Source organism: Grammomys surdaster, unplaced genomic scaffold, assembly GCF_004785775.1.
Source record: "Grammomys surdaster isolate TR1022 unplaced genomic scaffold, NIH_TR_1.0 125977, whole genome shotgun sequence".
Taxonomy (NCBI): domain Eukaryota; kingdom Metazoa; phylum Chordata; class Mammalia; order Rodentia; family Muridae; genus Grammomys; species Grammomys surdaster.
In genome coordinates this window covers 1,390,773-1,406,328 of record NW_021620793.1, presented here as the reverse complement: position 1 = coordinate 1,406,328, position 15,556 = coordinate 1,390,773, and the positions used below count along the sequence as shown (strand labels likewise).

Genomic DNA, 15,556 nt, shown 5'->3' with positions numbered 1-15,556 from the left:
TCCCCCACCACCACCCCCACCCCCACCCCATCCCACCCACCCCGATGCTAACAAGCGACACAGCTGTGAGTGAGTGACTTATTGTTATTACCTGGGAAAGGGTACAGATTGTCTGCCAGGACCAGGGAATTGCAGAGCTAACCAGCTTCCTGACACATCTGTGAGCATAGCACTTTGCCAAGCACCCCCCTCCGGAGCTGCCGAGTAGCACACGTCCTAGAACAGTGGTTCTCAGCCTTTTTAATGCTGTGACCCTTTAATACAGTTCTCTATGCCCTGACCATAAGCTTATTCCGTTGCTACCTCATAACTCTGATTTCACTGTTACAAATCCTAAGTGTCTGATATGCAGGATATCTGATGTGTGATGTCCACCCCCACCTTGAGGCCAAAACAAGCTGAGAGCTACTGTTCTAGAACCAAGACTCCCCCACAATCTTGAGATGTAGCACCCGGACCAGTGGAAGGGCAGAGCTCCGAGCCGTTAAGCACCAATCTCCCTGGGCTGCAGGGTCCACAGGCAGCAGCTGCTTAACCATTGATGCTGAGTGAAAGGGTCTCTCCCTTCCCCTTCTCCATTCCCCCTCCTCCTCCCAGAGCTACCATGGAGAAAAGCAGGCTCACCTGTGACCCCTTAACAAGGGGGCGGACTGGGGTGGTCCTTACCCCTACTAAAGAGGAAGGCCAGGAGGCCCCAGAGCTGTGAGGCAGTTATTCTGGTAGGTCAGGGCTGCATCCTACTGTGACTAGCTTGGTGCGCCCCGCCATGTCTTTTCAGAATACTCTCAGCCTGTCTCTGGACAGCCCCACCCATGCCATCTGCATGGTGGGCATGGAAATGACCTTGAACATCAGTAGGTGAGGCTTGTGGGTGTCTGTAGGGGTAACTGTAAAGGGAGGTCTGGGGACAGTTCAGGAGTCTGAGGTTAGCGCTCTCAGCTGAACTTACTGGCCCCAAGGAAATCTAGTTTGCTCTGAGGGTCCCTCCACCCTAGTGCAGGATGCTGACCTACAGTTTTCTCTGCTTCTTGCAAGATCCCCGATAGCTTTAAAGGTGTCCCTGAGTAGGTGAGGGTTCTGGCATTTGCTCACTCCATAAAATGTGAGGCATTGGGGGAGCGGGAGGCTGGGGCTGGAAATATCAGAGGAAGAGTGGACGTCCCGGGGATTGAGATGGTAAGAGAGAGAGGCTGAAGACCTTAGGGCCCCGCCCCAAACTTCACTGACTACTTTCCTCAATCCCTGTAAAATGGATGTGGATTGCAGGGCTATCCTCGAATCCTGCTGCCTCCTAGGCTGGTGAATCTCCTAATGGCTACTGTCTCCTACGAACCAGGTGTGCACCGGAGAAGTGTGAGACCTTCACCATCCGTGGCTCCCCCAGGGTCTTGATCCACCTCTCCAGCACAGTCATTTATGGGAATGACGATGCTGTAGTCTGGCGGTCAATTAACCAGTCCACAGAGGCATTGGTGAGGATGGTGTCATCCAGCCCCACTGTCGACGAAGACAAGGTGAGCCCTGGAGGGGAGAGGGGTAGCCTTTCCCTACCAGAACCAACGCTGTAAACTGAGCTGAGTGGTGCATACCTACTAAGCCCAGTTAACCAGGAGGAGGGCCAGCAGCTCAAGGTCTTGCCCTGAGCTACAGAGCAACCTCCAAGCCAGAGCGAACAGCTTTAGTGAGACGCTATGTTTGTTTTTTCTGAGACGGGTTTTCTGTGTAGCCCTGGCTGTCCTGGAACTTGCTCTGTAAACCAGGCTGGCCTCGAACTCAAAGATCCTCCTGCCCCTGCCTTCTGAAGACCGGGATTAAAAGGGTGAACCACCTGGCAAGATGGTCACTTTAAAGTTCCAAGTGGTTATGGCCCCGGGGTCAGCTCACAGTGAGTCACTGGAAGCTTAGGTGCTGGAACACAAGGCCAGGCTCACACGCTTACACCCAGTCTATGGCTCCGGGCTGTCTCCACAGGTGCTGGTCTCCTACTACTGTCCTGACAAAGAGAGCCCTACAGCGACAGCTGTGCTGCTTCTCACTGGCATTGGTAAGGCTTTCCTCTAGGAGCTGAAGCCCACCCAGCGTTCTCTGGAGAGCAGGGCAGGTGTTGTGAAGCCAAGGAGAGGCTCCTTGTGTGTAAGATGCCTCCTATTGGCCTCAAGGTATCCACGCATCTCTTCCTTGAAGTTCAGTCATTTGGAAACAACCAGAATTTGAGTTCCCTGTCCCACTTCCTCGCTCTCAGTTGCTGACGGGTCTGGTCCAGTTGACTACATTATCTCGTTGTACATTTGCACGTAGCAGGATCTAAGGAAGTCTGACTCTCTGTGCGAGCGTGCATGAAGCCAGGGGGAGGACATCAGATGCCCTGGGACTGGAGTTTCGAGACACATGCTAACGCATGCTGGGAACGGAACTTGGCTCCTCTGGGAGAGAGCAGTAAGAGCTAACGGCTGAACTCTCTCTCTCTCCAGCCCCGTCTCAAAACTCCTTTGTAAGAATTGGGTAGCCACTGTGGATGGCTCCCTTCCTGACTTATGAGGATAGGCAAGCCTCTGAAGACACTGCCTCTAACCAAGAGTGTCCAACCTGTGGCCCAGTACAGCTATAGCTACATCACAACATAAAATTGTACATTTATTTTTGCTAGGCTGTAGTGGTCCATGCCTTTAGTCAAAGCACCTGGGAGGCCCAGGCAAGGCAGATCGTGTTTTAGGGCAGCCTGGTCTACAAAGTGAGTTCTAGGACCCCAGAACTACACAAAAACCCTGTCAGAAATTGAAGTTACTTTAGTGTGACTTACTGAGTCAATTGCATAGTCTGCAGCACAGATCTTGTAGGCACAGATGCTGCACTTTTCTTTGTTTTGTTTTTTGTTTTTTGTTTTTTGAGACAGGGTTTCTCTGTGTAGCCCTGGCTGTCCTGGAACTCATTCTGTAGACCAGGCTGGCCTCGAACTCAGAAATCCACCTGCCTCTGCCTCTCAAGTGCTGGGATTAAAGGCGTGTGCCACCACCGCCCGGCTGCACTTTTTTTTTTTTAAAGAATTGTTTATTTTATGTATATGAGTACACTGTCACTGTCTTCAGAGGGCAACCATGTGGTTGCTGGGAATTGAACTCGGGACTTTTGGAAGAGCAGTCAATGCTCTTGACCACTGAGCCATCTCTCCAGCCCAATGCTTGACATTAAGATACTGCATTAGGCTTTCTACCAACCGTGTTAGGCTGAGCTCGCCCTGTGAAGGACGCCAGAGCTTCTGGGCCCTGATAGCAGTCGGGCATCTGAGAGCCTCCTCTTTCCTTTCAGAGGTTTCCCTGGAGGCAGACATGTATCGAGATGGACAACTGGACATGCCAAGTGACAAGCAAGCTAAGGTAAGGCTGCCTCAAGGGAGGGGCCAGGATCCAGGGGAGCTGTCCCTGAGCCCCAGCCCATGTTTATCTGACTTTTGGGGTGTCCAAGTCTCCCCACTATATATACCACAAAGCAAGGTCAGTGAAGTAAACTTCTGATCTAGTGAAAAACAGCCAGGTTGTGTGTACCTAGCAAGGGGTGTGTGCGTGTGTGCGTGTATGCCTGCATGCTAGCAAGGAAGTGTGTGTGCACTCTCATACACGTACCTAGCAAGCTGTGTGTGTGTGTGTGTGTGGTGTATGTCTGTCTGCCTGCCTAGCAAGGTGTGGTGTGTGCATGCATGTGCACCTAGCCTGGTGTGTATGGTATGTGTTCCTTTTAACCCCAGCGTCCCAGAAGTAGAAGCTAGAAGATTGGGGTTCGAAGACCATTCTCAGAGATACATGGGGAATTCCAAGCCCCCTTGGGCTATCCAGTAGATTCTGTCTCAAAACAAAATGGAGCCAGCTGTGATGGCAGCTGTCATCCCAGTACCTGGATGACTGATTCAGGAGGATGAGTTTAATGCCATCCCAGGCTTTTCCATAGCCAGACTGACTCGAAACAAAACCACAATAGCCAGCTGTCCAGAGGCACTGGCTTGGTTATGTAGTTGGCTCTAGCCGTCAGCTGCCATCTCTGGACCTTGGATGGGACATGACTCTTGCAGCATGCCTCTGTCCCCGCATTCCAGAAACAAAATGGCAGCGGTTACCTTTTATTTGACCCTTCATCCATCCAGTAGCTTTCTTTCTCCACAGGTTATCTTTCTCAATCTGTGTCCCTGGGTCCCCAGGGCCTGGGATGACAAAGCTTCTGATTAGGAGAAGCAGAGGGTTGGCTTGTCTTTCTTACCTCAATGTCCCTGTAATTTGCAGAAAATGTGGATGTGGGGTCTGAACGGCTGGGGAGCCATCCTGCTTGTGAATTGTAATCCTGGTGCCACAGACCAGACTGAACAGTCCAGCATTCAGGAGGGTCCCAAAGGTATGCACCCTTGACGTCCTCCATTTCTCTGGGCTCTGGCTACCCCTTGACACACACACAGGTCACAGCTGATTTCCTTGGGGATCACCATTGCTCTCTAGAACATTTGCGTCTGAGGAGGTTCCCCTGCTTCATCTAGAGACTTGAGAGTCTCACCACCTTATGAGGTCAAATACCTCATCTCTGCCTCCCAGGTGGCAAAATAAGGCTCAGCCTGGAAATGGTTTGCTATCTGACATTAAGACTTTGCATGAAAGCCTTTACTGGCCTATCTAAGGGTTTTATGCCTTGAAGCTGTGTAGTGAGAGCCTGTATGGCTTCATACAAAGATGTGTGTGTAGCTTTTTACGAGCACTGTTCATAGCCGGGCAGTTGGTAGCGCACGCCTTTAGTCCCAGCCCTTGGGAGGCAGAGGCAGGGAGATTTCCAAGTTCAAGGCCAGCCTGGTCTGCAAAACAGGTTTGAAGACAGCCAGGGCTACACAGAAATCCTGTCTGAAGAACTGCACTCCCCCAACCCACCCCCAAAAAACCAAGCAAACACAATTATTGATTACGTGTGTGTGTGTGTACGTGAGTTTACGTGACCATTGTGTGTATTGGAGACCCTGAGGTCAGAATAGCAGAGCTCCTGGAACTGGAATTGAGTTGGTTGTAAGCTATGTGAAGTGGATGCTGGGAGCCAAACCCAGATCCTTTGGAAGAGCAGCCAATGCTCTTAGCCACTGAACCAACTTTCTGCTCTGACACATGTGTGTTTGAGACGGTGGTCTCCATGTAGCCCAGGCTGGCCTTGAACTTCTGTATCTACCTTTTGAATTACAAAGGGTGTGTTTGACCACACCCAGTTTATATAGTGCGAGGGATTGTACCCCAAGGGCTCTGTGCATGCTAGGCAAATCCACTACCAGTCAAGCTACGTCCTCGGTTCCTAGGCAAAGTCTTAATGTCGGATAACAAGCCATCATTTCCCAGCCGAGCCTTATTCTGCCACCTAAGAGGTAAAGATGAGATGTTTGACCTCACAAGGTGACAAGAACTCCCGATTTCATAGGTGGAGTGGGGGAGGGGGCAGGAATCTTGCTCCAGTGAGCAGGCTAGGGACCTTGGAGTGTCCCTGGAGCAGAGGACATCTAAGCCTTAAAGACAGATGATAGCTCATACCTGTCATCCCAGCCTGGGCAACCAAGACTCAATACCATGAAGTCTTTGTCCCATTCTGGTGCCTTGTCTCAGCCTGTGTCTGTCCTTTGGCCCAGAAATTCAGAACCTATCTCAGATGACTCTAACTGTGGAGGGCCCCACCAGCATCCTACAGAACTACCACTTGCTCCTACATACCTCTGAGGAAGAGGCAAAGAAGGCAAGAGTCTACTGGTCTCCGAGTAAGTCCCTGCCCTACTCTACCTCAGCATGCTGGCCAGGTGGTGGCTCTATAGTACCTCTCATAGGGTGCCCGGAAGAAGCTGTAGTCGCAGGTCACAGGCTGTGTAGCCAGATGTGTGTTGCAAGGGCTATTTCCCACCTTGACCAGAGAGTAAGTTTATACACAATATGCGTTAGCCAGTCCATCTGAATGATGCCTAGCTTCAGGTTTCTCATAGCTGGGAAAGAAAAAACGCATTTGAGCCGATAGGACACCTTATAGAAATAATATCCCCAAGTTAACTCCTCCTAGGAAGATCCATTGAAAACAAACTTAAATTTGTGTGTGGGTATCTTTGCCTACCTGCTTGTCTAGGTACTGTGTGTGGGGGCACTTCTAGGCCCAGAAGAGGGTGCGGGATTCCTGGTTAGATGGTTGTGAGCCTGTGATCTATGCATGTGCTGGGACTTTTAACCTTGGGTCCTCTGGAAGGTATGGCCAGTGTTAACCACTGAACCATCCTGTCTAGCCTGAAACCACCTTCTTAGTCAAGACCTCGCTAGAGTGAGGTTTTCAGAATCTGGTGGCTCAGAAGGCAGCAGAGTGACAGTGGTCATGGCCCATCCCAGGTGGCACCCCATACCCTGCTCACCCTCAAGTAAGCAAGTGGCACGTGCTGTCTGCTGTTCAGGTTGATTGAAGGGCCTGGGAAACTGAGTGTAGTGGACCGAGAGCTGCTGGCTTTGACTTCCCCTCACTGGCCTGATAACTGCTCTAGGACTGTGATGAGAAGGCCTCAGGTAGTCACGGTGACACCAGAGAACTTTCGTTGCTTGACTCTCGGGTAATCGGGAGTTTCCAATGAGAACGAGCAGTGTGGAGTCTAGTTACTAAAGACCACCTGATATATGGTCAGTAACCTTTTAGGTGTCTTCTGTGGTTTCTCATTTGGCCTAAGAAACTGAAACAGGCTTCATTTATGAGTTGGGGCAGGGCACCACAGTTCTAGGTCCCTCCAGAAATTGGGAGAGGTCATCCTCCCATCCCCACGACAGTGGCTGCTGACATGCTGGTATGGCTGCCAAAGGCCATCTCTGCATGCCAAGTATGTCACCTTTAGGGGCTCGGTTAGAATTCTTCCCCAAGGTTAGGTTTATAAGGTCAAGTGCCTTTCAAACACAACACTTGAGTGTGGGTTCTGAGTCCAGACTCCCAACGTGTCCGTCATAAGCCTTCAAAGCCATGTTGGTGCTGAGGCTGGGGAGGTAACTCGGGAAAGCAACTTGGCATGTAACATGAATTAGCAGAGCTCAGATCCCAGTACACGCTGAAGTCTAGGTGAGGTGTGGCATGCATCTGGAACTCCAGAGCTGGGGAGGAAGATGGAACCCCAGAGCTGGGGAGGTAGGTGGCAGGATCTTTAAAGCTGATTGGCCACTCTAGCTGAATCAGTGAACGTGATCTTGTCCTTGTCCCAAATAAGGTGGTGGCTTGATGCCGCCTGTGCCAACTTCTGGCTTCCACTTGCATGTGTGCACACATGCAAACACATGTAGTATGATGGTGTATGGAGTGGCTCTTAACAGCCGACCGTCCCCGAGCCCTCGGCTCCAACCTCTGGTCCCATGTCAAGATGGATCACAAGTCTGCTGTGATCAACTGTTGGAATCGTGATCTCAACCATGAAGCTTTAGCAGCTGGTCACCCCTTTTTTTATCTATCCTAGAAGGCGCCTCTGCCTATCAACTGGTATTAGGACCTAACAAACCTGTCCATATCCTGCCTACCTCTGAGAGACGTGGGAAAGAGACTTTCTACTTAGAAGCCACAGAGTTCCCATCTGCCAGCTTCTCGGGCCTGATCTCCTTCTCTGTCTCTCTAATAGAGAAGGCTCACAGTCAGGTACACTACTGGGTCAGAGTCCCTGGGCTTGGTGGAGGGAGAGCCACAGTGCTTAGGCAGGACACTGAGGAGTGTATAGCTCTCAGCACAGCTGGGGGTGTTATAGAAAGCTGTGGAAGGCAGCGGGCTCCAGGGGTGAGCTCAGATGAACAGCTGTAGACCATAGTGGGGCGCGAAGGGAAAAGTGGCCAGGTTGTGATGGAAATCCCATCATCCACTGCAGTCGATCCCAGAGACTCCGCTCTATAAAGATACAGTGGTGTTCCGGGTGGCGCCTTACATCTTCATGCCTAGCACCCAGCTGCCTCTAGAGGTTTACCTGTGCAGGTAAGAGCGACTGAAGCCACCTGGGCAGTGTGTATCACTGGCATCTCCCCCTCCCTCCTTCCTCCTCCTCCCCCCCAAGCCAGGTAGGAGGTTCAGTCTCTGGAGACTTGCATAGGATGTCAGCATCAATGTTGAGCCTGGGCCTAGACTAGAATCCCAACTAGGACACTTCCCAGTTGTGACTGACGAGTGCGGTCAACTCTTAAGGGTCCAGTTTGTAAATTCGGATGTCTTGACATCAACCTCAGATATCGCTTTGTACTCAAGGAATGGCCATCCTCTGTGGATCCATGAGTGTTGGTCCTCTGTATGAAAATATAAAATCTCAAGTTTTTCCAGGCATGGAAACCCCAGCCCCTTGAATCCCAGCACTCAGGAGACAAGAGGCAGGCCAATCTCCATAGCAAGTTCCAGGTCATTATGTAGTAATGAAAACTTTCCTAAAAAAAAAAAATTCCAGATAAAACTCTTTTCTTTAAAAAAACAAATGACCCATATTTCCAGATGTGTACCTGTCCCCATACCTCTACAGGTAGGGTGACCGCTCGTAGGGTGACCGCTCGTAGGGTGACCGCTCGTAGGGTGACCTCATAGGCCATCTTGAGCTGCTTAGTTTCTGGTAGTCCCTTAGGGAGCAAACAGTCACTCAATAGTTTGAGCAGAGACGCCCATACCAGTGTAGACTAAAGGACGTGCACAAAGGTGATCAAAAGGTGTGAACAGGGTTGGACGATCACTAGCCACCAGCATGGTCTAGGTAGAAGAAGTCTAAGCCAGTGACCTATGCTGAAGTAAGGGGTAGGTTGTTGCTCCATCACTTTGGCCCCTTCCCTCACCTTCCCCCGGGACAAGGGAGAATGACTGTTTTGAGGACCTTGAAATCACAGTGGAAAAACAAAACAAAACAAAAAAAAAGCCGGGTAGTGGTGGTGCACGCCTTTAATCCCAGCACTTGGGAGGCAGAGGCAGGTGGATTTCTGAGTTCGAGGCCAGCCTGGTCTACAGAGTGAGTTCCAGGATGGCCAGGGCTACGCAGAGAAACCCTGTCTCAAAAAACCAAAAAAAAAAAAAAAAAAAGAAAGAAATCACAGTGGGCTTCTCGGTGGTGGCAGGGAGCTACAGCTGCAAGGCTTTGTGGACACAGTGGTCAAGCTGAGTGAGAAGAGCAACTTGCAGGTGGCATCCGTCTATGAGGACCCCAACCGCCAGGGCAGGTGGCTCCAGGTAACTGACACCCGCCTGGAATGACCTTGAGAGTGAGCTGGTGTATCACCACCAAGGCATGCTTGCTTGTCAAGGATAATCTGGAGTCTAGCCCCTTTCCAGATTCCAGATGTTTCAAGATTACAGCTGGGCTCTGTTGCAGGTGCTAGAGCCGGGGTATGTGGGCTATCGGGATCAGACTGGCTTGGCTTCCGTTCTACAGGGTCGTTCTGCTCCGAGAACAGCTGAACACTCACCAGGGGCTAGAGATAAGGACGGATGCCTTCACTCCAGTCAGGCCTGAGCCCGAGTGTTGAGAGAAAGAGACAGACATAATAGCCTTTATCAGGTCACTTGGGTAGCTGAAGAGGCATTCTGATGGGTCATAAGCCAGGCACAGCTGGGCTGGGCTGCGGGGGGCAGCAGCTCTTCGGTAAAGCTGTTGACATGGAGATTACAATTCGGGGTGTACATGGAGGAACGAGGAGTTAATCCGAGGCAGGCAGGAGTCGCACTGTAGGTTAAGAAGACCCTTCCAGCAAAGTATAGAAGTGAACTCCAAGCAAGGAGGGGGACACTTCAAAGGTACTAGCCAGAGTTTGAGAGGTCAGGGGCTAAGGATGTAGTTCAGAGTGCTTGCCTCGTAGAGTCCCAAGTTCAGTCCCCAGCACTGTGTAAACTCGGGGGGGGGGGGGAATCAAGAATCCAAAGCCAGCCTTGGCGAGATAGCAAGTTTAAAGGCTACATGAGATTTGCTCTCAAAGGACCTCCCCTGTCTATACGCCCCCCCCCCACACACACACCCAAAGTCCTTGGCTGAGATGCAAGAAACTCTGGTTTTGGGAGATCTGCTAGAAGGTATCATAGGGCAGGTCAGAGCTCATAGCGACTGCTTGCCTGCAGATACCAGAAACCAATTGACTTGGTTTGTCAACAGAGCTGGCAGGCCTGTCAGTGGCTTGAGAGACAATGGAGTCTCCGTCTTAAGCCAGAAGGTTGGAATGTCAAGTTGAGCAAAGCCTCTGGGCAAAGTTTTGAGGGCTGAGCAGGAGCTGGCCTAAAAACTTTTCTATTGTCTTCGGCTGCTCCCAGAGGGCCGTGCAGCAGACGTGGAATCGGTGGTGGTGGATGAAGAGAATTAACTTCCGTCTTTCTGTCTCTCCCAGGACGAGATGGCTTTCTGCTATACTCAGGCTCCTCACAAGACCGTGTCCTTGATCCTTGATACCCCGAGGGTTTCCAATCTTGACGATTTCCCCGTAAAATACTCGCTGGTGTGGAGCCGGGATAGCTTATGAATACAGTCAACTTCTCAGGCCTGGTGTTGAGTCATGGTTGCTGGGATGTCTGGGAGGCTGGGGGCAGGAGTGTGTGTGGCATGGAGGAAGTCTCGGGTGGTATCTGATGGGGAGGGGAAACTTGCATGCTCTGGAGAGTGGTGCGACGGATCCAGTCCCTCCTGGGTAATGCCCCTTTCCCTGCCGGGTCTCCTCCTAGACCCCTGGTGTTGGCTACTTGATCCAACAAACTGAGGACCACCGGGTGGGAAGCCTGGATTCCATCGGAAACCTGATGGTATCTCCTCCTGTCAAGGCTCAGGGCAAAGACTACCCACTAGGAAGGATTCTCATTGGTGGCAGCTTTTACCCCAGGTGAGCAGAGACCAGAGGGCAGGTGACCCAGGTGCCTTAAAGGAAAAAGACTGTCACCCTGGTTCCAGTAACTCTTGGATGCCCCCGAAGCAGATCTGTTCTGCATCCTTCTTGAATCTGAAGGGCACTTGAACCTTTGGCTTGTGTAACACTTGAAGTTAGAAGCAGCAGGCTTGAGGATGGAGCTAGGGATGGGACACGGCATTATGAATATGGGTGTTCTGCCTGTATGTATGCCTGCAGGCCAGAAGGGGGCGCCAAATCTCACTACAGATGGTTGTGAGCCACCCAGTGGTGGCTTGGAATTGAACTCGGGACCTCTGGAGGGACAGTCAGTGCTCTTAATCACTGAGCCATCTCTCCAGCCCTGATTCTCTAGTTTAAATCCAACAGAGCTGTTGGCCCAGGAAGACAGGACTCCCATAAACAATGAGGGTTGAGTGGGAGCTGTGTAACTCCGTATCCCTGGGCTCGGACATCAGGATCACGTGATCGGGCTTGGGCTAGGTCACACAGTAAAGGCCACCCCCACATTTTGAAGCTTTATTCCTGTGGATGAGAACCGTAGTACACGCTGAGCTCAACTCTCAGTAGTTTTTCCTGTACTATGAGGGCCCCCGAGCTTGATAAGCATTTATCTTAGCTGGTTCGTTGGCCCACAATAAGGAATCTTTTCTAAAGCCACCCTGTTCGTTGGCAAGAGCGGTCCAATGAAGTCCACCAAAGAAGAGCTCAGTCGGCATCACCAAGGTATCTCCATCTTCCCTTCCAGCTCTGAGGGCCGGAACATGAGCAAGACCCTGCGAGAATTCGTGTATGCCCAGCAGGTGCAGGCCCCTGTGGAACTCTTCTCGGATTGGCTGATGACGGGTCACATGGATCAGTTCATGTGCTTTGTCCCTGTCGATGCTAGAAACGATGACCAGAAGGTTGGTGTTAGGGCCCGGAGAGGGTGCATCTGCTGGAGACCCCAGGGACCCCCCCCCCCCAGACCATGGCCTCCTTTTCCAGGCCTTCCGCCTGCTGCTGGCAAGCCCCAGTGCCTGCTTTGAGCTGTTTGAACAGAAGGAGAAGGAGGGCTATGGGGACATGACCTTGTTTGAAGACATCGAAACAGAACAGCTTCATTCTAACGGTAAGGTGACCCTCACCTAAGTACTTCCTCCCCCACCCCTCAAGACAGGGTCTCACTGTGCAGCCCTGGGTGTCCTGGAACTTGCTCTGTAGACCAGGCTGGACTTGAACTCAGATCCACCTGTCTCTGCTTCCTAAGTGCTGAGAATCAAAGGTGTATGCCACCACTGCCTGGCCACGTAGTAAGTACTCTCTAGAGCAGTGGTTCTTAACCTTCATAAGGCTGTGAGACCCTTTAATACAGCTCCTCATGTTGTGGTGACCCCCGACCATAAAATCATTTGCACTGCTACTTCATAACTAATCTTGCTACTGTTATGAATTTTACTGTATTTTCCAGTGTCCTTTGGTTGCAACCCATAGGCTGAGAAGCACTGTTACAGTGGCACCTGCATTTGTCATCCATGGTAGAGAGGGCAGAGAATCTTAAGAGCTGGTGGGATGTCCATTGTTGGGACACTTTACACCGTGGGTGGGTGGGGGGGGTACCCTACTGTCCAGGCAGACCCAAAGCAATGGGCCACAGTAAGGTGGCTCCACTGGCCTCAGCTTGGTGATGTTGTATGACCTCCAAGAGGGCCCATTGGGCTTAGTATGTGGCACTAGCACTTCCGGGTCTCCCTTAAGGGAATAATTCCTTTAAACACAAGGGGACTGGCAGAGGAGGTATGCCCTGGGATGTCTGACAGAGATGTAATAGGAACTCAGAGGGACAAAAACCTGCTCCAGAAAGAGGTGGGACATCAGGAGGTTTTCTGGACATGGGTTAGAGACTCGACATATTTACTCTTGTCAGCTCCTGAGCAACAGTCTGTGGCAGAGCCTAGGGATGCCCTTCTTGTCGCAGTAACAGAAGGTCATGGGGAGACATACCAGAAGGCAAAGACTGTGCATGTCACCTCTGAGCTGGCACCCGAGGAACAAAGTTTGAGCTGACGCCCACATACATGTAGAAGAGTCCTGACCCACTTAGGTGGCAGCGCCATACAGCTGTGCAGAGAGGATTGAGTTGTCCAGCTGAGTGGGGGCTGATGTTGCCATCCTAACGTATTCTAAGCTTTCTTCCTTTGAGCCCAGATCATTAGCAGTAAACCCTGTCTGGACTTTCCGGTGTTGAGTACTATGCTCAGCACCTGATGTAAGGTGCTAGACCCAGTTGTGGGTCAAGCTGGTCACTGATCTGCCCGGTCTCTCTCTCCACAGGGAGGGAGGTCAAAACCATTTCCCAAATCCTGGCTGACAAGAGTTTGCGAGAGCAGAACACCTATGTTGAGGTAACAGCCTGTGGTGCAGGCCTGTCCCCACAAAGGCACTGGCACTGTAGAACTTGAAGAGGATTTTGAATCCTACTGGGGGTGGGGACAGCCACCAGCCCCAGATATGGACTTCAGGGGTGCAGTGGGGTCCTGTTCATTGGGTCCTTACTAGCCTTAGACTATACCACCATGTGTGGTGCCCTGGCCTCTGCAGGGCCATCTGCCAGGTATAGGGCCAAGGTAAACCTTGGATCCAGAGGTTTGATCTTATTTCAAACTGAAATTGGATGCCAAAGGTGATGCCATCAGCGGGGAAGCGTCCACTGGTGCATTGAGCAGGCGTGAGTGGCTGCTTTGGATCTCTAAAGGAAGAACCCGAGGTCCAGAGACCGATGTTTGTCTCCCAGCCCCAAGTCTGCCCATGTAACCCCTGTCCTGTTCATCCGAGGGATGAAGACGCCTTGGTGATAGTGGTGTCCAGCAAAGACTAGTCAGGGATGCTGGCCTCTTGCATGCCAGCCTTTTCTCTGAATTCACTTCACCTTAGCCTGCTATAAGGGAAGGCTACCACAGCTCTGCAGGACTCCTGGCTCACAAGATTTGAGCCAAACAGAACGCTCTCTGGGACCTTTTCTGGATCTGTGTAGGCTGGAGCTGATCCCTGGTGATCTGTTCCCAATCTAGCCGTCCCTCCCCACTTCCTGTTCTGCAGAAGTGCATCAGCCTGAACCGCACCCTCCTGAAGAAGGAGCTGGGATTGGTGGACAAGGACATTATCATGGTCCCACAGCTCTTCTGCCTGGAGATGCTGACAAACGTCCCCTCCGACCAGCAGACCTCGAAGCTCTTTGCCAGGCCGTACTTCCCTAACATGGTGAGCCTTGCTGGTCACATCTGCTTCAGACACATCTGCTTAGCCCATACTGCTTGGTGCTTTGCTGGCCATAGTGCGAGATCGTGTCAGATGGGTGTGGCCTGAAATGGGGGCCGGATGTAGCCCCAAGGTTCATGCGCATAGTTCCAAAGCTGAGTGCTAGGGAGTACGTTGTTATTTTGTTTAAAGATTTATTTACTGAGTGCTGATGTCTGTAATATACAGCTCCAGGCCAGAAGAGGGCATCAGATCCCATTACAGATGGTCGTGAGACTCCATGTGGTTGCTGGGAATTGAACTTGGGACCTCTGGAAGAGCAGTCAGTGCACTTAACCGCTGAGCCATCTCTCCAGCCCTGGGAAGGACCTTTTTTTTTTTTTTTTTAAAGTATTTCTATGTATATGAGCATAACTCCAGCTGTTTTCAGACACTTGTGGGCCACCATGTGGGTTGCTGGGAGCAGCCAGTGCTCTTAACCACTGAGCCATCTTCAGCCCCATGAGGGCATTCTTTTTTTTTTGTTTTTTTTTGTTTTTTGTTTTTTCGAGACAGGGTTTCTCTGTATAGCCCTGGCTGTCCTGGAACTCACTCTGTAGACCAGGCTGGCCTCGAACTCAGAAATCCGCCTGCCTCTGCCTCCCAAGTGCTGGGATTAAAGGCGTGCGCCACCACCGCCCGGCCCCATGAGGGCATTCTTAACTGCTAGCTGGGATATAGGGTATACAGAGAAGGCCAGAAGGTTAGCTGCTGGTCAGATTTGCCGAGAAACATTGGCATACACTGGAAAGCTAAGCAAATAGATTGATTTCACAGAGACTGATTTTTCTATGAGTGATGCCTACATAGACACAGGCTTTAGCAGTCTGGCCAACCCTAGGGAGTGATGGGTGGGGTTTGCCTGTATCTAATTTTTATGTCCCTAACCCCCACCACTCACCAGGAAGGGCAGAATAGCTTTTGGGACTGTTCTTGGCTTAGTCCTAGCTCTAACGGCTGCCTGACCTTAAATCTAACAGCTGCAGACAATCGTGTTGGGCAAGAACCTTGGTATCCCCAAGCCCTTTGGGCCCCAGATCAAGGGAATCTGCTGCCTAGAAGAGAAAGTGTGTGAATTACTGGAGCCCCTGGGTCTCAAGTGCACCTTCATTGACGATTTTGACTGCTATATGACCAACATGGGGGACGTCTGCTCCAGTGTCATCATAAACCGGGCTCCATTTGCATTCAAGTGGTGGAAGATGTCCCCATAAACCCTGGACCCCGGAGTGGCCAGTCTGCCCCAGTGTAGATGGCCTTTACCATAGAGTAGCGGGGGTGAGTGGTGGTGGTGCACTGGGTTGAAGGGACAGCTGGGGAGTTGAGGACTCTCAGATCTACCAGCTTAACACCTCTGGAGGGGAAAGGGGAAGAGAGAGCTGTGTAAACAAACTTACCAGAGCCAATAAAGCATGGTGTTCTGAATG

General features: G+C 51.4%; 1 protein-coding gene across 1 annotated transcript; it reads left to right on the top strand.

Annotated features, from left to right (window-relative positions):
• Positions 1-711: 711 nt before the first annotated feature.
• On the top strand, positions 712-15,556 carry Padi6 (peptidyl arginine deiminase 6). Its single transcript, XM_028754037.1, has 16 exons — positions 712-858; positions 1,337-1,514; positions 1,972-2,044; positions 3,307-3,374; positions 4,272-4,380; positions 5,639-5,764; positions 7,472-7,647; positions 7,871-7,974; positions 9,087-9,198; positions 10,344-10,451; positions 10,675-10,829; positions 11,602-11,758; positions 11,841-11,964; positions 13,167-13,237; positions 13,932-14,093; positions 15,110-15,556. The coding sequence occupies exons 1-16, from the start codon at positions 767-769 to the stop codon at positions 15,341-15,343; spliced, it is 2,049 nt and encodes a 682-aa protein (XP_028609870.1). The 5' UTR covers positions 712-766; the 3' UTR covers positions 15,344-15,556.

Bases quoted from the DNA above. Each gene is read 5' to 3' on its own strand.
- Padi6 (XM_028754037.1), top strand. From the start codon at position 767: ATGTCTTTTCAGAATACTCTCAGCCTGTCTCTGGACAGCCCCACCCAT. The intron at 1,515-1,971 runs GTGAGCCCTGGA...CTGTCTCCACAG, and splicing joins CCACTGTCGACGAAGACAAG to GTGCTGGTCTCCTACTACTG. The intron at 10,830-11,601 runs GTGAGCAGAGAC...CTTCCCTTCCAG, and splicing joins GGTGGCAGCTTTTACCCCAG to CTCTGAGGGCCGGAACATGA.